Source organism: Bombus huntii, chromosome 9, assembly GCF_024542735.1.
Source record: "Bombus huntii isolate Logan2020A chromosome 9, iyBomHunt1.1, whole genome shotgun sequence".
In the NCBI taxonomy this organism is placed as follows: Eukaryota; Metazoa; Arthropoda; class Insecta; order Hymenoptera; family Apidae; genus Bombus; species Bombus huntii.
Genome location: NC_066246.1, coordinates 213,180 through 234,461, shown reverse-complemented (window position 1 = coordinate 234,461; position 21,282 = coordinate 213,180). Strand labels below are relative to the sequence as shown.

General features: G+C 40.7%; 1 protein-coding gene across 2 annotated transcripts in view; it reads left to right on the top strand.

The window, feature by feature from the left end:
• Positions 1-18,725, top strand: part of LOC126869401 (sodium/hydrogen exchanger 9B2) — a 91,240-nt gene extending 72,515 nt beyond the window's left edge. For both annotated transcript variants that reach the window (XM_050625879.1, XM_050625878.1), the window contains exons 5-6: positions 5,590-5,754; positions 16,213-18,725. In XM_050625879.1, the coding sequence (XP_050481836.1) occupies positions 5,590-5,754; positions 16,213-16,740 (693 nt within the window). In that variant the 3' untranslated portion in view covers positions 16,741-18,725. The remainder of the gene's footprint in view (positions 1-5,589; positions 5,755-16,212) is intronic.
• The last annotated feature ends 2,557 nt before the right edge of the window (positions 18,726-21,282 follow it).

The window sequence follows — 21,282 nt, the reverse complement described above, 5'->3', positions numbered from 1 at the left end:
TAAAACGTCTCCCCTTTTCGTTTATTATCCAACTAACGAAACAATTTTATCGTCTGCTCGTATCCAACGTTTATTTCTACTTCTGGCCATTTTCAGATTATACCAGTTAACGGCTAATTACGAATAGTAACCAATCGGCTAGAGATAGAGAAGAGCGTTGGTTTAGTGGGTTCTAAAGTTCACGAGACAATTACATCCTACATTCCACGAATTAGGATCCATCGGCAAAATTAATCGCTGCTACGTCCAAATTTGACGTGCCGTTTAGTCTTAAATATCTATTTGATCTAAATATCGAATCTCAATCGTTTTCTAGAGTCGGTGTTACATTGACTCTGTGTGCCCCAAGTAGCATTTCATATCGAAACGCGCCAAGGCGGCGCAAAAATCTTCGAACACCGACTTGGAGAACAACAGTATCTCGTTAATGTTCCAGAGGAGATACTGGGCCTTCCAAACGAATCGTATCGCGTTCAGATCGGAGGAAGACCGTTCGATCCATCTATGACACTCGTTCCATGATTTTTACTACTTGCTACTGGAACCGTTTCGATCGGCTGGAAGAAAAATTATTAAGGCTTGCGCACGAAACGATCAACGTACCAAATATCGAATTTTACGCAAACGTTGAACAAAAATACAACAACCCAGTCGTCCGTCGAATAAGTGGTTGTTCGATTAGTACCGACTAACCAACTGCATGGTATAAATAGGAGGTGCGCACAAAAAGAAGAAAACAGCGGAGTGCGCAAGAGGCGCGAAACCATACCGTAACCGTATTGACCATTGCGTAGTTAAGGATTAAAAGCTACCTTTAAATCCCATTCTTCCCCCGGAAAGAAAGATAATCAAGGCGATACGCGATACGCGAACGTTGGTCGCGTGACGAATCATTTCTGCGACGAGAAGTCGGGTTAGACGCGACAGGTGCAAACAAACGCGTGCAACGAACCTTTCCCCGTCCACGAATACGATCGTACGCAACAAGGTATCCGGCCGAGGATCGGGCTCCGGAACGATATTCAATTTGCACGCGTGACGCGTACGCGCCGCTGTCCGCGAGATATCGATTGCGAGAGGTTCGAAATTGAATCGAAGCCGGAGGGTTAGCTAGCGACGCTGCCAACGGCGTTTTATCGATTCGCGCGAATTAAACGTTTGTGTACGGATTCGGTCGGAAAGCCGGCCAGCTCTTGCTTGCCGCATCGCCACCTGCATTGCCTCCCGTGCTCTTCCGCCACCCGTGCGATCAACCTCTTTCTTCCTGCGATCCGCTTTGAATCGCGTACTTGACCAATTCTAGACTCGAAAAAACGGGTCTCCGATGGCAAATCGTGAAAGGGACTGACGGTAGACGATGGGAAACGTTGCAAGAGAAAAGCAGAACTTCGTAAGGACGCGTTCTCGATAGTCGCGAAGCGACGATCGAATAATAATCGATTCAAAGAGTTGGATTTACATGTATATGTTCGAAATTGCTTTGGATAGCTTTGTTGCTTGAAGGACTGTGGTCCCTCGCAATCCGTTTGTCAAAGACCACCGCTACCTTTCCCGCTGCGTGTTTCCTCTTCCTTTTCTTTTCTTTTTCTTTTTCTTTTTTCCCTTTTTCTTTCTTTTCCTTGTTTCGCGTACCGTCTAAACTGTTTAGTTTACGACTGCTTGGTCGTATCGACGGGTTGTTGGCTATACGAGGCACTGAGAGTAACTCGAAGAATTGCCGCAAGTTCTGTCCGTTCGTTTCTCGGCTGCCTATATACTATGGAAAATGGACTTTCGTGGTAGAAGAAGATCAAACGTTTATCGTGCGCAAACGGAAAACGTAACGCTTGAAAATTCCCAAGAACAACGGTACTTTCCGGGTGTCACCTGCCAACGGATAAGGTATATCCTGGCAGATACCTGCAGCGGCTAAGATTCGTTGCTTAGATTTCAGAGAAACGTTTTAAAACAATGACGGTACTATTTCCGTTCGAAAGAATCGAAAAAGTACGAACGAAGGCTGTATATGATATACTCCATCCGTAACACGACGTACATACGTATTTTACAATGAGCAACCTTGTTATGTACAAAGACGGTTATTCGATTATTCGATTATTCGATTATTCGATTATTCGATTATTCGATTATTCGATTATTCGATTATTCGAACAGCAGAGGCGTGCGAGAACTTGAAATTGGTAGTATTTCGAGGCTGGAGAATATCGCAAGATTCGACAATTTCGAGAACCCGACGTCCCTGTCGCGTTTCCCGATATTTCGCACCGCTGTTGGCGTTGGCGAAAAATATTTTCGCCTTCTCGTCCGAATCTCTGTCGAAACAGCCGTGTCGTGTTTTGGTTCGAACAATCAAGGTTTTACCATATCGATAAAAACTGTAATTCCACTCTGTCGACTAATTGTTCGATTTAGCGTTTAACCGTACTTAAACGTATTTTCAAAGACGTTCGTTAGATTTGTTCGAGGATACATTCGCGTTTTAAAGGATTTCTCCATTCTTCTCTTTGTCCGGCGTTCCTATCTGTTCTCGGTTTCTCATCCGTACTTTCGCAGAGTTTCGAAAGCTCTTGATAGATTTGGCCGAGGAGAAATAAAGCGGCACGACGTTGGTTCGCTTTTCTATCGGTTCGGCGTCTCGGAACGCGTCAGTACGGAAACGAAATATCGTTCCGAAGAAACGATTCCTGTTTCGTTTACTTACATAACACCGAAACCTTACCGAAACCTTACCGAAACACGCAAGAATTAGAATATTTTGCCACGATAGCGTTGAGTATCGAATGAGTACGAAATCCTCGCCCCGTGTTTCTCTAGAAAAATAACCTTTTACGTCGCGTCGATATAAATATCGATCTTTAATCGCTCTCTCGGAGAACCGATAAATTCTTTCGGTACTCGCGAAACGAGGTTGGTTCGACAAAAATAAAAAACAGAGACAGAGAGAAGAATCGTATGCATAGAAAATAGCAGCGAGAAAAATCGTGACGATAGTTGGTAGATATTGGAATCGAATCCTTTTGACTACGTTTCTTGTCGGAGATCGATCGCGAATGGGGAAAACGGAAGGAAAAGGAACAAAAAGAGAGAGAAAAAAGAACGAAGACGACGTCGCATCGTATCGTGAAACTCATTCGCACGGTGGCAACGGTAGTGGGACTCTTGGTTCCATCGAATACCAGATACCGAGCTTCTCCGTGGATGCTGGGCGCTTCTAAAAATTTCAGATTGCTTTCGACCGTTTAAAAGTTCGCCTCGTTCCCTGTATATTCTTAAATTTCAGCGCTCCAAATGGGAAGCGAGTTTCGTGCAATTTCTGCGAATTTATTTCAGACCAAGAACGATTACGATTTTACGATTCAAGATTTTTAAGCTTAATACAATTTAATATAATTGGAAAAAGCCACTAGGATAAACTTTAACTTTAACTTTAAATTACAATACGAAATCAGCTTGAACGATTTAAAGAGAAAGATTTTACTAAATACTTATTAAGTGTCGAGCACTACGTCGTATTTGAAATATCGTAGAATACCGTTATTCACGTCGTACAGCGTATAATTGAAAATAATTGGAATCAATAGCAAAATATTTTACAGCCATGTAAAAGGTCGATAAGACATCGGTACGTAGCATGAATCGTTCGGGTTTGTTAAATGAAAAAATAAAAAACATCTGTATAAATAGATATTTTAAAACCGTATATATCTGTGTACATCCATATACATGTATATCCGTATAGGGTGTCCAAAGCTTCAACGATCAAACTTCACCAGTAACGTTCCTTGGGTAGAAATAAAAAAAACGATGCTACACAGAGGCATAAATGCGCTTTATCGTGGTGCCACCAAAATCCCGTACCCCGTTTCCAATACCGTCGTAGTTCGCCATCGTAGGCAGACGCGGTTTATCACTCTTTGCTCCGATACTCTTTTCAAAATTGCGTATCGTCGCGCATCTACTCTATGTCTAATATTTCTCTCTATATCTCCATAAATAATCGATGTTTCAAAGGACAACGTACGAACAAATACCTGAGACTTTCTTCGGACTTACAACGGTCGCAAATGGATCAGAATATCAACTATCGAGAGTAACGATATTTCATTCTTTTCTGACGGTAGCTTTATAACGTCTAGCTTCCACGAGGTAAATTAAAAGTGACATAATGGAATTTCCAACAAACATTTCGCCTCGCCTTCTTTCGCGTGTACACCGCCCCTAACGCGCGACAAAAATAATATTCGTCGTTCGAAACTCGGACGAAAATTGAGCACGAGTAAACTTAATTTCGCTCTCTACGTGGAAAAAGAAACGACCTTGGTGAAGGTCTACAACGACGAGAACAGTAGGGAGACGAATCCGCGGCGTTATTGAATTAAATTCCAAACGAAAGTGGATCTTCGATCCTCTCGACGGTTTGTGAAAAAAAAAAAAAAAAAACGAACGAAACGAATAGAGGTGGCGACGACGGGAGGCGGGGAGTTAGCGTCTTATTCCGTGCAGCTTCGCAAACTGTGGCTTACCCTTAACGACTCGCTCGTTAAAAACGGACGGATTTACCGTCGCCGACGAAATTGCCCGGAGATGAAGCGGCAGTGTAGCTCGAAAGAATCGAGCAGAGAAAAGAAGCGTGGGTAAGAAACAGAGTGGAGCACTTTCGAGCAGGTCAAGGTGAATAATCTAATTGTCGACGCGAACGGAATCGCGACTCGATCTGTTTGGTAGACGAGATTAATCGGGTTCTGGTTCCAGTAAAACTAATTTTATACATTCTGTACAAGTTAGTTACGTACAAGTAATTAACTTGAAAGTTCGTTTATTCGATGAAAATTTACATGATAAATTTCTTAGAAGTTTCCGAAACAAAGGCCGTTTCGTTCCGTACGTGCCTATGAATCTGTGAATAATCTTACCGGAGCAGAGTAATTCCCGAACAAAAGGAGTAACATAAATCAGGCAAAAATCTATCAGTCGTGTAAAACGTACTTACAACATAGAGTATACGGTATATACGGCTGGATTTATTCCAATACTTTCTGTAGATTTTTTTAGCATCTATGCTATAAAAATTACTTTTTAGTCCGACAAAAAAAAACTGTTCTACAGTTGCCTGCTTTCTTTCTCGTTTCCCTTTGTTCCTTACCAAACCTTGATCCCGCATTGTCCAAAATTTATCCTTTTTCTCCAAATACGGTAGCCGACGGTCGCTCAAACCTCTCCTCTTCTTCTCGGGAAGACTATCGAACACCTTTCGATAGTAGACACTCTCTAGATTTTGCCCAGACATTTTCTAGTACTCGTTGTAACGAAGGCTTCGTTCGTCATCGATCGGCGGATACTCGAACGTGCGATTGCGAGCATCGATTTGGCTATCGACCTATCAAACGCGTCGCATCTTCGACGATTTTTCTTTTTCTCACAGTATCAAGTTGAAAAAACGGAAGCGAATATTCGCGATTTGACGCATCGGCAGTACGGAAACTTTAGAAATGAACTCGTCTAACTTAATGAGAGTTGAAACGTGAAAACAACTATCTTCGAAGGCCTAATCGAAGGTCCTAATCGATCTGCTGGTTCGGGATGTTTCAGCCTTTCATGGTGCCTATGAGAGTACTGATGTTATTAGGAGGTGGGTTACTGGCAGTATTCGGAAGCGAGGCGATCGAGCTAGGAGGTGCTGGACCTTTAGCGGTAGTCGCAGCGGCCTTCGTCAGTTGCTACTTTTGGCAGACACAAGGCTGGGAAGTTGACGACGTAAGTACATTTACATATTTACAAGGAAAATTCAGCAAGTGTTGTGTCGCTTCTAATCGCGCCCTCCTCTTTAAATACGCACGATGTTCTAAAACGTGTCGATCAAAATTTCTTAGTACATTTTGCATATTTAGAGAAACGCAACGAAATTTTGTTCTATCTGTGTGAAATGTGTGTTCTATCTGCTTATTTTCTGCCCCTCTGTTTACTCGTGAATTTTAATTATTTTATCCACAACTTGGAAAAATTTGTGAAAATAATTACACATTTATTACGATTTAAAACATACTGTTGCTAGGTTTAAACGCAAGTATGGATTTATACGCTGTAGATGCTGGTGGAAGTGACGCGTAAAATTTATCCCAAATCTTTCTTTCGTGCGAATCTTTTTCGCGTCTCGATACAATACGTATACGATACGATACGATTCCATAAAAACAGACTATTTTATTTAAAATATGGTTTCTTCCGTATAGCGAACTTTTTTACCGTACGTATTTCATACATTAACTTTCAATTTTAGAAAATCAATGTTTCACACGTGACTGTTATATCGAAATCAGTATTCGATTCCAAGTCCTATTTTATAGCTTAATACGTTCACAAAATACGTTCACGTTTATTGGTTTTATCAATTTTCCGACAAACCTACAAAAATACAAAAGTATGTTCTTGTATGCAAGTATATCGGATGAACTAGTTTCAGTTCCGAAATACATTGGTATGCCCGAAGTCTTCATAAATAAAACAATTTCAGTTTGCGCGTGCTATTTGCTTTCAATTTAATCGAATCGTAACGAAACTACAATAGTAAACTCGATTATCACCAATCGCTTCATTAAATATTATAGATGTCCCTCTGCTCCTTTAAATGAAAATGAAGCATCGACAGACCGATATAGCCATCGTTAAATCAATTACCTTCGACGCAATAATTGCGATAATTAAAACTAAACTACCCACTTTTTCATTACTACTACGTTTCGTCGTTTTTTCTAAGGATATCTATCCTTTTCTTTCTTCTTTTGTTATTTTCTATTCGATCGAATTTTATCACGTTCGAGAAAATAGATTCTATAAAACAATCAAATAAATACGTTCCACGATTGGATCGTTCTAAATCGCCGAAAGTAAAAATGCTAACGTCGAGACTTTACCGCGAAAGGTGTTGATCAATTTAGAAATGTTAGAAATTAGGCAAGAAAAATTCTTTCGCGACGGCGGATCCCAATGCTCTTGCAAACTTGTCAAACTTTTCGTTTTATTAATTTCTTCCACGCAGATTTATTTTAGCAGATACATAAAATATCTTGAAGAACGTGTTTCGATATCGTATCGTAAATCTTACAGAAAAATATTGCTTGCTATATCGTACGATATACCATATACGATACGTTTAAAAAGAGTCGAGACTTTCCAATCTACTCGATTATTTGTTCTTCTTTATCGACGGGAAAAATTCGTCAGGATGAAAGAACTTTGGTGAAAAATGTATCTTTAAATTCTGCTAAACTTCAATTATTGCTTTATCGTAACGTTATATTTTCTCCTGATGCGGCCTCGAAATAGAAGAAACGTTTTTTACCGATCCAATGCAACCATTCCACTCTTAGCAAAGGCCAAGCAACCGGCTAGACCTAAAAACAGACTTCGGAACGCTACGAAAAGAAACGAAAAACCGTCGTAGAATCGCAAAACGATTGGAAAGTCGAGAAGTCGGCGTTCACGAGGCGGTCGCGATAATCCCTGGCGTTCGTGAAATATTCAAGCCGACGGCGCCGGCGTTCGTTTCGAACGTCGGGGTTGCTGGACACGTAGCCATCGGTATGTCGCGCTCACCAGCTGGCACGTATTCTTCGTGACGCGACTGTGGCCAGATATTGCCAGCGCATTATGACCGATGCTGTCCTCGTCGTTTATTTCGAACGATTAGCGCGACTAAAAATCGATCGTTTTTCGGTACGCCGATGCCAGCTGGATAAAAACTGTCCTTCGAATATCGTAATACACGATTTTTCACCGAAAATACGTCTTCGGGATCATAAACGTTCTCCTTGTAACAGTCATATTCCGGTGCCGATAGATTTTAAGACAATCATCCACGATAGGCTTCACCGTATCGATCTAAAGGTCGAGGCGTTGAATAACGGCATGGTCAATCTCTTATACGTTTAAGTTATTCTTTCAAAGTTACTTTTCGCCATGTTCGCCATTTTTGCCACCATCCATGATCAATCGTCTTCGCGCAATGATAACACGTTATAATTTTAAATCGATCGCCATACATTTTTTCGTATCACGTGAAAACAACCGACGATTGTTTCTAAACAATTTTCGGAACAATTTTCATTCCTGTCTTCGCAAATTTTTAAATGTAATTGCCAAGTGTTTACGCACGTTACAAATATTCTGCAATTATATATTACATTTACGTACATTTTGCCCAAATTTGCTCAAATCGATGATATCTTCGGGGAAGAGATCGTCAATCACATAAACAAGATATTATTATTTTATTTATCTGGGACAAAATGATTTCAGCACAATTGACAACCTGTAGAGTAGAAAGCTTTCGTTCGATCGTTAAATTGCGTGGAAATGGTTAAAGCATGGAAAGTGACTAACATGGGAACAATACCGTGTTAATAACTACGGATGCAGCAAAAGCTTTTCGAGATCGCCGGTTGGGCTAAATACTTGTAATGGAAGATCGATAATTAGTAGACAAAACGACGACATTCGTGTTTTACATTATTTCAAAATTATGATTCTCGATGCTCGCATCCATCCTTTGGACGGACACTTGCGTACAATTGATACATTTTTCGTAAGGTATACACGACCAACCTATCGGGCTCTCGGTATTGCTGATTATTCGTGAATTGTATTCGTGAATTCGTGAATTATATTTTATTTCGTGCAAAACCGCCACAATTTCGGAATCCACGCATCGGTAAATGACTGTACATTTTTACGATTTCTTAATTCGTTACTAGCTATCTGAATGAGATATTTGGCATTAATAAAATAAAGAAAGTATTGACAAAGCCCAGGGAAATCGTTATACGTATGCGAGAAGACTCTGACTCAAAAAAGACTAAACGTATAGAACGCGAAAGAACTTTAAGTTTAAATGTTAACTTTTATTACAATTCGGATAGCCGAGAGAAAAACCCAGTCGACTAGAGTAAAAGTAACGAAAGGGAATACATCTGTACAGTAAATACGTAGGTGAGTACTTGACGATTGTTGTTGTTACGTATACTTGAGAAAAATGCGATCGAAAAGGCAAACGAGCCAAGAGTCTAAATAACGTGGCTTTATACGGCCTTAAACAAAATGGCAGTATAAATTAAGCAGTGCGAACGATACGTTTGTTTAAAAATTCTAGAAATTTCAGCAGATTCCAACTTACCGTCCTGCTAGACGGGTTGGAAAGTTTGAAAGGGGCTGCTACTTGTCGGGCGACTCTTAAAAAGAAAACGAGCGAAGAAAACGAGAAAACGTGACAACGGTTTTACGCGTAGGAAAAGGAGCATCTATGATAATTGATTCGTGAAATAAGAAATTTACAGTATTACAATTCGCAACTGGTAATCGCGATGAAACGTAGTTTGCTGGAAACTAAAGTGTAGCGAAATATATCGCGTCTTTATGCTCTCGATTCAAAGCGGAAACTCTCAAACTGTTTCTTAAATATGTATACCGTCCGCTGTATTGGGGATCGGCCATGGCGAATCTTGAAAATCCAAGTTGAAGTTGGTTGTTAGCGGACACCGCTGCTAACCGGTGCGATCTTTCATATCTATCGTCGTTGAGGCAAGATCATTCGGCAGAAAATTCAAACAACCGCAACGATCAATAAGAAAATATTTCCGATGCGTGTAGCAATCGACACAGTCGTACAACTGCGCGCCTTTATTCCCTCGACGGCACTGAAACAATTATTCTTAACGTCGGACAATAACGCGCTAACGATAATTCTACTTTTTACTTAGTTTTATCGTTACACGGATCGTTTTATTTTCAATAGCACCAACGGTTCAGCAGCAGGGTGGGACGGTGATAAAAGTACGCTGTCGCTTATCGCCACGTCCCATAACTCGAAGGAAAAATCCGTTTCCGTTGACCGGCGATTCCGTAACGGCGAACCTGTTAATATTTTTCACACTTTGCTCGTAAATCCTTCGACTCGAAGGCTCGGCACGTAGCCTGTGTCGCGGTCCCACGGTCAATATCGAAATACGATTTCGCTTTATGCACAGATTACGTCTCCGTTCTGTCAACGTTGATCCTCCGATCGCGAAATTCATCAGCCCGAAATGCGATTTCAACTTGACGAATATACCACGATTTCTTGCCGCGGACTGTCACGTCGATGCCGAATCCATCGGTGTTCTCGCGTGGTTCCACGTCTAGCGCCGCTTTCGCGTTTCCATCTACAACTGCGTCTATTCTTTCGTAAAATAAAGCAAATTTACCTCTTTTATATTTACCGCGATTCACCTCGTACATTTTCTCGTTTGTTTACAACGTTTTCACGAAAATCGTCAGCCGTTAACTGCGACCGTCGCCTTTATCGCCAAACATCGCTTCTGTTTTATTCCAGTCACACGAATTTTACAATGGTACGAGTGGAAATTGAAATCCATCCAAGTTTCCAACTCGCGGATGCGCGATCCTCGTTCAATACTACTACTACTACTACTACTATAGTTATAGTTTCGTGATCCGTTTTACCATTACGCGTAACCGATTCCTCCCGTACTCCTCCCGTACTCCTCCCGTACTCCTCCCGTACTCCTCCCGTACTCTTCCCGTTCCATATCCAAATAATATGGAAATATGTCGATGCACATTCGCAAACGGCACGTGGAATTCGCACGTCGCACCACCAGTCTCGATATTTACCGTCGCTGTTTACCTGCAATCTAGATTACCTAACGGTAACACAGCCGCATATTGATTTATTTAATTTAATTTCGCACAATCTCGGTATTATGAGCGACGTGATGCTTTTACGACGTTCCGGTAATCCCAGCGATATTCCATGGACATTTCGCGATCGTTAAAGACGCTCCAGTGATTCGTAGCGGCAACGAGATCGATAAACGATGGAAATGTGATTTGTGAATCTTCTGTCTGAATTAGATGGACGAGCGGTGAAGTAACACAAACTGTACTTGACAGTTTTTTTCGACCCGATTTTCGAAAAAATTGTGCGAAGCTTCAGACCACATGTATAGAATCGAGTATCGGATGAAAATGATTCTCTCTCTCTCTCTCTTGGACAAAATAATTGAATTTTTAGTACTAATGAAATATTTTTGAAAACGCGAGATAAATTCATGGTCTTTCGTCGGCAAAACTTGTAACATGATTACGAATAAGCATCGAGCACTATCAGGGTGAAAATATGGTAATATAAAATATTCTATAATTATAGCGATTCGAAGCGATATGACAAGAATAACAGGTTGTAAGATGAATATTAATACATGCAGTTATCAACTAATTCGTAACCAATCTAAGATTCTCGTTTCGTTAAGTTACTTCTCACTTTGACTAACTCGACTAAAAAGATTCCAACGTGCGCGGATCTCGTTCGACGTCCGACGAGCATTTTAATAATATTTCCTCGCGTTGATCGCGACTACAAAAACGCGTGGAAGAGTCCGGTTGAGAACCGCGAAACGCTTTCAGCTTGCGTCGATTCGCTCGCGACAGCTTAAATCTTAATGAAAGGACAAACGGTCCTGAACGGTTTCCAGTCCCTCGATGAAAAGCGACGAGAAAATTACGAGTTGCGTTAAACGACGTTTGGAGAGGACGGAACGTCGTCTTCGCGGTGTCTATGCTAAAACGCAAGAGGGAAAACTGCATTTCGAAGTTTTCTCAACGTGAGAGGCTTTCGGCAGAAAGGCTGCCAGCGAAAATTTGATTCGTCTGCGACGGAACAAAGAACGACGCGCCCCTTTCGCTGCGAAAATCGCTAACGTTCTAATTCTTTGAAACTTTCCACTGCTTCTAGCGCTCGATCTAACGCCGATATTTAACCGAAATTTCGTTTAATTCTCCATTCTTGCAAGACGAATTCACTTTTATACAGAGAAACAGCTTTATAGAGATTTAATTTTTCGTATCGTTATCTCTTCGTTTATTCTCTCTACGGGCGTTAGTTGGGTCAGACATTAGATCGCAGGAAGATCAGTCTACAATCTTACACTCTTACAATCGTATACGTACACTCGATTTCCGTTACGATATACATATTTCCGTTCTCATATAAATTCGACTCGAATTACTTGAAAGCCTAACGCTCCGATTTCGCATCAGGTTCGTTCGTTTCTCTCAACCTCCTAACAGCTCCCTGGCTTCCCATCGGATTCGTACGTGCTATTTTCCAACTTTCTAGCAACTCCTCGATTTCGCATCGACGATCGTCTACGCCACTTCTATCTCTCTTAGTGTTTCTGCGAACATGTTCTACGGCTTGCTAATCTAGCGCCGAGTACGTCCGCGCGTATCTCTATCCTAGTGGCTCCCTAGCTTCGTCCCAGGTTCCTCCGTATATCCGCTAATACGCCGTAAACGTATTCCATAAAACGCGCTGTCCCAAGCTGCGGCTCGTAACGATTCAACCGACGCTCGACTAACGTTCGACGCGTTGCACTAAACCAGAAAATGCTCCGACTAGAAAAGTTATCCGAAACACGCGCTCGACGATCAAACAACGACGAGTTTCTCCAGTTGAATCGAATTTTTGCCCAACGACGCTAAAAAGAAGACAGGAAGCGCTGCCAACTCCTAGAAAATACTTCTCTTCCCTCGATCGGTGGTTCCTCTTTCCGTCCAACGAGCCAACGCGTCGATCTCTAAAAGAGATCGGAAACAAAGACGCGGATCGCTAACAAACGAATCACCTGTCCGCGTGGGAGAAATATCGCGACCAAACTTACGGAATGACCAACCGGAAGCTGGCGACAAGAAGGAACGTCAGGCGTCGTACAGTTGCCCGTGCACCGCGACCTCTAACCCTTTCCCCTTCCGTTAGCTTAAACTCAGCGGCAGCTGGCAGTTGGCAGTAACAAAGTTTGTTTCCGTTTAAGGTAAAAGGCAGAGAAACGCACGGGTTTGCGGCGTATCTGTCGTCGAGCAGATGAAATTGCGGATGGGTTTGCTGGTTTCCAAGGTAGTTTACAGGAGGAAGGTTTGTCTTTAGAGTTCGACGAAGCCCTTGGATTTAGTTATGTTCTCGGCTCTCGATTTGGCTCCATGTTCGGTGGATGGGTATTCGAACGGTACGGTACAAGTGTGTCAAGGTTGTACGCGAAAGCAATTTCTCGTTCGAGCAACGCGTATATAATACACGGAGAGACATTTTCTCGACAAAGCTTGCGATTTTGAAACGATAAATCGAAGCGGACTGTCTTTGAAGGAAAGATAAGAAAGATAAGAAAGATAAGAAAGATCGCGCAACTAATTTCTCACTACGTTCTAATGCGCGTGTGTATCGGTTTTACGAATACGGAAGGCTATCTGTCCCACGAAGCTCAAGTAAACGAACGATTTTGCGCGCACGAAGAAAAAAAGGGACGAAACGGCAAAGCGACGCTGAATCGGCGATGAAAAGAATGCGACGGGTTATACAACGACGTTCGCCTTTTTCCACCGACGATCGATTATTCCATATATACCGATATATATACCGATATATATCGATATACCAAAAGCCTCTCGCCAAAGCGACGCTAGCTGTTGGTAAGACGATGGCAACGCTCACCCGCTGATTAACTTATTCGATCGGACCGCGTTAATTAACGCATACCGGGCGTACAGGCGACGCGATTCAATTACACGAAATCAACTACGATCGCGTCGCGTCGCGTCGACTTCTATCGATGACGTACGACAAAATTGATCCTTGGCTGGGATCGCGTCGTGTCGAAAATTTCAATATCGCGCTGAAAATCACAAATATCGATACGTACTTGAACGGAAACTTTCCAACGGGGAAACAACCACCGCTACACGTCGTACGGCTATTCTACCGAAGCTATTCGATGCAGAGAAATTATTTAGTCGTTCTAATGGTTGGACTGGAGGTGAGACGATAAAGCCAACAGCGTGTTGGCTGCTGTATTAATGATGTTGATTTACAGCGAGAAAGAGCGAAGCCGTTAAGTCGACGTTATTAAGAGCCGCAATATCCAAGGCGAAATATTAATGATATTGACGATCTATCATGACAGAGAATGGAAGAATTACGACGCCAGCCAGACCGAGCTAATTGTATCGTGGCGATGCCACGTACCGAGAAGCCGTGATTCATGAGAGATTCGAAGCCTATTTTAGCCGGAGATTTCTCGAGGAAAATGCCTGTAACGTGAAACTTTAATTATCAACGGGCTCAGCTTTCCAGCGATATATACTTGTCCTTTCCTTTTATCGTGAAAATTTCAAACTCCTGTTAACGATCCATATATAAGACGCGATAAAGAATTTGATCACGATACCCCGTGCTAATTGGTGAAAGTAACAAAATGACTCTGAGAAAGACGAGCGAGGAAAGTGCGTTATCATTATGTTTGTTAAAATTGGATTTACGACGATAATAACCAAATACTTCGATAAAAGTCTTACTTCGATTAAGGACGTTTACAACCAAGGAGATGTCGGTACTACAATATGGTAAATTATTCCAACTGTGTCGACTGACTCTGATATTCTAATATTTACAAATTAAACGTACATTTAATATTTAATGTTATCGTCTCCACTTGGCTTTATTACTAATCGTGCCACGGTTGTCACAATTGTTTAGCAAATCACGGTCGTATTTGTCGAATGATTTAGCTGGGATATATACGACTATACCCCAATAGTAGTTAGAATTCAACGATTTAGACTTAAATAATTAAAATGAGCCAATATTTATACGCATTATGTGTGTAAGATATGCATGGTAAAATTAGCGTATAAAGATTCGAAAAGAGTAGAGTAAAGTAGAGAGAGAGAGAGAGGATAATTTTCCGCTTTATGCTAATATATCAACTACTATATCAGTTCTGGCTCGCATAGGTACATATTTCGCGTTTATTACGTTCATCATATTAAAATCCTATTCATCGTATTAAATTACAGAAAGTGTATCGTTTCTTGTAAAAGTTTAATTATCGCATAAGATTGGAAAGCTCTTCGGCCGGTTGTTGGTTTTATGAAATATTCGACTCTCGTGACAACGATAATCCAGCTTCGGGGCTGGATCTGGGCTAATGCAAGTTTTAAAGGCGTTGTGAAAAATATCAATGTCCATACGATATAATATAGAAACTGGCGACACGCTAAGATCCCGGGGGTCGTTACCAGGTACATAAATCAAATGGCGCAATTACGCCCGAATCACTGCCGTGCTAGTTCATTTTTTATCAAGGGACTCTCTCGTTGATCACAGAAGGGGAAATTACTTTTAACGTTAATTTGATATACCTCTTCGACTGTAGCGGATTTCGTTAAAATCTGTCCCACCAACATACGTCGAGTTGAAAGCGGTTCTTCGGAACGATGGTAGAAAAGTCCAAGGGCCTGACTCGCAAGGAGCAACGCAATTCTGTAAAAGGATACTCCTATAAGCTCTTGGCCTTTTCGACGCACTTTTCTTTCTCCCATTCGCATTTTCACGATACGATCGGCGAACGCCTAACGAACGCTGATCGAGTAACGAAAACTCCAACAGCGGACATCACGAGTATTTCGACAAACTCGAAGCCGTCTAGTCGTTCCCTGAAATTTCAAAATGATCTACGTTATTTTATTCAAAGGTTTTCCCACGAGTACGCTTTTAAACGATCGATGATTGAAAAATTGTTGATTTAATATACGTATATCACGTATATCACGTATATCACGCATATCACGCATATCACGTATATCACGTACGTCACGTATATCACGTACGTCACGTATATCACGTATATCACGTATCACGCAATACGTATATTGGTTGAAACGATAACCTACGCGATATGCGTAGTACGATAACTATACAACTTACGATATATCTTTAAAACGACGCGTACTTTTATTCTATATCTATTGTATTTCTTACGTTAGAGCTATGCCCGGTTTTATGCTGTATCTCTGTCTCTTTGTGGTTCTCTCCTTCCGCGCTCTTATATATATTTTGTTTTCTCACTGCGCCAATGTCTTTATACGCATAAAGCGGGAAAAAGAACTGTTTTAAACGTTACAGAGCCATGGAAATATATCTCTGAAATATCGTGGCTCGCCCTACGTGTCCCACTTCGACAATTATTCTTTACTATAATCTACTTGTTGCTCTTTGCTGTAATCTAATTGTAGAAATACAATTAACGGAATACGAGCTATTCTAATATCTACCGCTAGCTACTGTCGCACCGCGTGAACCTCGCTAATCGTCGCACATTCTGTTTGCAGAACCCAGTGGCAACAGCCTTTGAGATCTTTTGGATGATCTGCGAGCCGATTCTGTTCGGTGTAACGGGTGCTCAAATCAAGATCGACGAACTGGAGGGGAAAACGGTGTACTTGGGCGTAAGCTGCCTGCTAGCAGGTATAGTAATTCGCATCATGGTGACCATTCTCGTCGGAATCGGCTCGAAACTGAACCTCAAGGAAAAAGTATTCATCGCTTTATCCTGGATGGCGAAGGCAACCGTGCAAGCTGCACTTGCACCGACTACTCTCGATAAGGTGGACCCGAATGACCCGGAACAGGTGTATTATGCCGAGACTATGGTGACCATGTGCGTCCTGTCGATTCTCCTCACCGCTCCAGCCGGTGCGATCATTATCTCGCTGACAGGGCCGAAACTTCTAAAGAAAACCACGGTTCCTACGGCATCTCCCGAGGGCTGGAAAGCACGCAGACCCTCGATTCGAGACATTTCCATCATCAACGAAGACCCAGACCTCGAGGAGACCGCAACCGAGAGGAAGGCTTGAGGCGTTCCCCTTGAACGGGCACGGACGCGACCTCTTTCTCCCTTTCTCCCTTTCTCCCTGTTCCACCTCTCTCTCTCTCTCTCTCTCTCTCTCTCTCTCTCTCTCTCTCTGTAGATCTTCTCTAGCAGGCATTTCGCATTTCGTTTGTATTTTATTCCGTTACTTTCTATATCTTTGTATATCAAGTTCCAGACTCGAACAGGGAAATGGAAAAAGGTGATTGGGCTCCCTTGACGAGATCATGGAAAACGTACGTGCGGGTATGCGTTTGTGTACGTAGGTCGAAATGAAACGAACCTGCGAAATTGCAACGGTCAAGGTTAGCTTGACGATATACCGTCTCTTATTCGCAGATACACGGTCATCGTTGATATTTTTATTTCCGATATTTTCTGCTCATCCGCGGTATATTCGCCAACTATGTCTATTTAGAGCACGACGCGTTGTTTTTCAGATCAGATTTTTAGTTCGTACATTCACGGTCGGTTGTTCGAAATCCTACATAGATCGTTTAGCAGAAACAATGGGTTGTTTCAAATCTTACGTAGACAAATAGATAGACGGGGTTGGATGAAGTGTTTTCGACTGGCCAATTGCGATGATTGTTATTATCTTCTGACGAACAAGCCCTTTGTCTTATTATTTTCACTCCCATATCCGAATAAGATAAACAGGTTAGAGAATAATTTGGATAAAATCGTGAAAGAAACTTGGCGCAACGTCAATCAGAATCGAATATCGATCGTACCAGCTAGATTCATAGAGATTAAAAAGCGTATTAATATCACAATATTAATTTTAGATTATTTTTCGTTGTTGCTACAAAATGAACGGAGAAAATGTACAGAGGAAGACTTAGGATAATGCGGAAAACTGCTTTATTCCGACAAAATCTGTCCTCGATACAATAACAATAATAACAATAAGAATAATAATAAGAATAGTAATAATAACGATGATGATGATAATAATATAAGCAAAGAAAGAACGTTCGTTAAATTTAATTCGATCGTTAAAGATAATAACCCTATGGGTTAGGGGTAACAAAAAATTAAGCAAGAAGAAAAGAAACTTTTCTATATTGTTTTAATTTTTTTCTTTTCCCGAATCAAACGGTCTAGAATACCGACACAGAATTGCAAAATTTCGTTATTATCAAAACAAAAAGAGAATAACACCGAGATACTTTCTCACTCCTCTCTCACTCCTGCACGCTGGTCGCAAATAGTGGAATGCAGCGAAAAAGAGTGGAAGGTATCCTCTCTTTTCAAGCCAATACGTCGAGTTAATATTATTTGATATTACTTTACTTAACGATCCTTTGTGATTCGACAATTCTCTATGCCCAGTCATCGCGAAAAGTTAAATTAACGTTCCCTATTTCTTCTCTTTACCGTCCAACATCGCCACAGAAACCGTATAATATAACGTGTAGATTAAAAAACTTTGAAACGTATCTGAGCATCGGTGTGTCTTCTGCTTCGAAGCGTCAGCCGACATCTTGATTCTAGTTCGAGAAAGATGACTTTGCGTAGTAAAAGCTCCGATAGCAGGTGATGGAGCAATTTATCAACGAGCTTCGTTTTCAGAAAGTGAAATCTTGTCGCGATCTTACGTTGTAGTTAACGATGCGCATATACGAAATCATACGAAATCGCGCGAAATAGTGGAGAAACGTGGCATCGTTTCTGAATTTTCAAGTTTAGATCTGTTTAAACGAAAAGTCCTAACTTTCGTTCTTTTTAGCGTTTAACGTGACCAAGGAATTATAATGCTTGGATAATGCTTGCGATAAAAATGAATAATTATAAGATAAATAAGATAAAATGATTCGGTTCGATGAAAAGAAATTTTACTGTTAGCAAACATAATCGACAAACATTTTCGTACGCGTATGTAATCGACGAATCTTGACATTTATTACAACACAATCTAAATGTGTAAAGGAATGTAAGAGAAAAGAAATAAAGACTGTTGTGATTTAATAGGTTTTATCATCGATGAAATTTACCGACGATCTAGAGTTTTCTTTCTTTTTCTTTTATTTGATAATCCTGCGATAAAAAGGTCTTTGAGAATGAATGAACATCCCGTGTGCGACTCGACGATCGTTCACGACATTTTTTAGGAGAACGTTCTTTTTCTTCTTCTTCCACTTTTTCTTTTTTTTTTTCAGAGATCTCCGCGTAAAACGAATGCCTTCTCACGATAATAAGTATCTTTTGACATACGTATATTTTACAAGCCTGTGTATAAATAGTTTTTTAATATTATTATCGTTATTTTTCATTCGATACAACGATGTTCAATCTGCGATAAATGGGATTTATAAAGAACCAAAATATCAAGGTATGTTCGTTCGGAACAAGGTGTTCAATTTTCCTTGATTCGGATCATATACACGTATTAGACAATTATTTTAGTACTAATTTTTCTTCATATATCAAATTAGACGAAATCTAAGATTTATCGCCAAGAGAAACATCCGTTCATAGCAAAATATTACTTCTACCGCTTTATTTCTTGTTATTTTCCGTACAAGTTAAGCTCAAAATAAACTAAAAACTGTTTTGTTTCTTATCTATATGTTAAATATAAATTTAAAAATATTTGGCTATAGCCCGATTAAAGTGCGATCGACAATCGTTTAAATCGAAACATATCTATACAGAAATAACATAAAATTGGACTTTCCGTAAGAATCCTGACCGAAAGCTCTTATTTTGTCCCACTAAACGAATAACGTTCGTTTAGATCCGAATTCCAATTCCAGTTTAAATTCAATCGAAAACTGTTTACTCTAAAACTGTTCGTTATAATTTACAGACGTTTGAGAAACCTATACGTCTCCTTGTGCGCACGTATTTAAGCGTGTAGATATCTGTATAATTAACCTTGAATACGACAGCGAAAGGGGAACGTAGCGGAGAGAGGGGAAATTGATTAATCGATCGACTGAAACTTGAAGTAAACTGTATTTGCGCGTAAATTACTCGATTAATTAATTAGCTCAAGAGCACCTCAGGATTAATCTGCCAGAGGGAAGAGAATAAAACTTTGATTGTGCACGAGAATAAAATTTTACTATTAAACGCTAAATTCTGAATCCTATTGTTACATTAATATTAAGGGCAATAATTATAATGTCAATTTTTTTCGTGGTTCTCGCATTCCTTCGTGGTCGCTTGTTCGCAATTGTTTCAATCTTTAGGAATTGTTAGCAATTTACCTGCTTCAGTTCTCTTAAAACAATTTCTTATTGAAATTTTTTTAGAGATAGTATAATCGTGAAATTGAATATATATTCTTAAATCAGCTTATTTTACGGAAACAACGATAATGTAAAAATACGTGCTACGAACACATCAAACTGTAGATTGTTGTTTCCGTTCGCTTTGTTCTTATTACGCGAATATGTTTAACGCGACAAATGTAAAAAGACAACGCGACTGCGCATCGATGCGGTGGACGCAAAAAGAAGCAGGAAAATTAGAGAGGAAAAATCGGATTTTCGAGACTGGAGATCTTCGAGCCGGAAAGCGAGACGGAAGTCGATAGTGGCGCGAAAGAACGAAGGTAATAAAGAACGATCGATACCTCGTAACGTAAATAAATCCACCATGTTGTTTACTTTTTTTTTATAGAGCAAATATAGGAAAACAAGAGTACTTTTCGCTCGAATGTTTCGACTAATAAACGACTGTTTTTATCCCGTTTGAAAGTGCGACAAGAGTGGTACATACGATTGCAATTATTAATTTATTCTGCCGTAAGCTGTCCGAGCCAATTGCCTAAAAACTCGGGATACGCGTAACACGCCGAGCACTCACCAAGTACCTTTGTTAGCATAATTTTCGCAAAATAACATAAAATAGAATAACAGACTCTGTCTCGAGGCAATTTATCGCCAACTATCATGTCTCGTATCTAAAGATTGCGTTGAAAAATATTTTTCACAGCTATGGCAGGTGATTGTACGGCTTCGGATCGGTGGAGATCTGTTTTAAAAAGAACTACCGCGAAAGTGAAAGCGTACATTTGACAACTAATATTTTAATAAACGCTCTTACGCGTGAATAATCCCCGTGCGATACGTTGCAAGAGACGCCATAAACCGATATTCGCAGAAAACGTTCGAATCCAACAGGGAATGTTGCAAAGGTTCGGGCAAGTCGTGTACGATTCACAGTAATTTCCTGCGGCTGTTTCCAGTTTGTCAAATCTCGAATATAGTGCGGCGCGATTATTTTCCTTCCATGTGCATCGAATAATCGTCGCAACGTTCCCTCGACTCACGCCAGTCAAAAAAATGTCGAAAAGAGCCGTGTATCGTTCGTCCGCGTGATTCAAGGCCGGTTTTAAAACTGCCACCATTTTCACCAACGGTGCACGCCTTTTGTTCGACGATTATAAAAGAGAGTACCGCCGCCGCTCTCTGTCACTGAATCACCGGCGCCAATTCCTAAACTTTCTCGTCACCTATGTCAGTTTTATATAATATAATAAAAATTATAAGGCCGAGAATATAACGTTGCAAACATG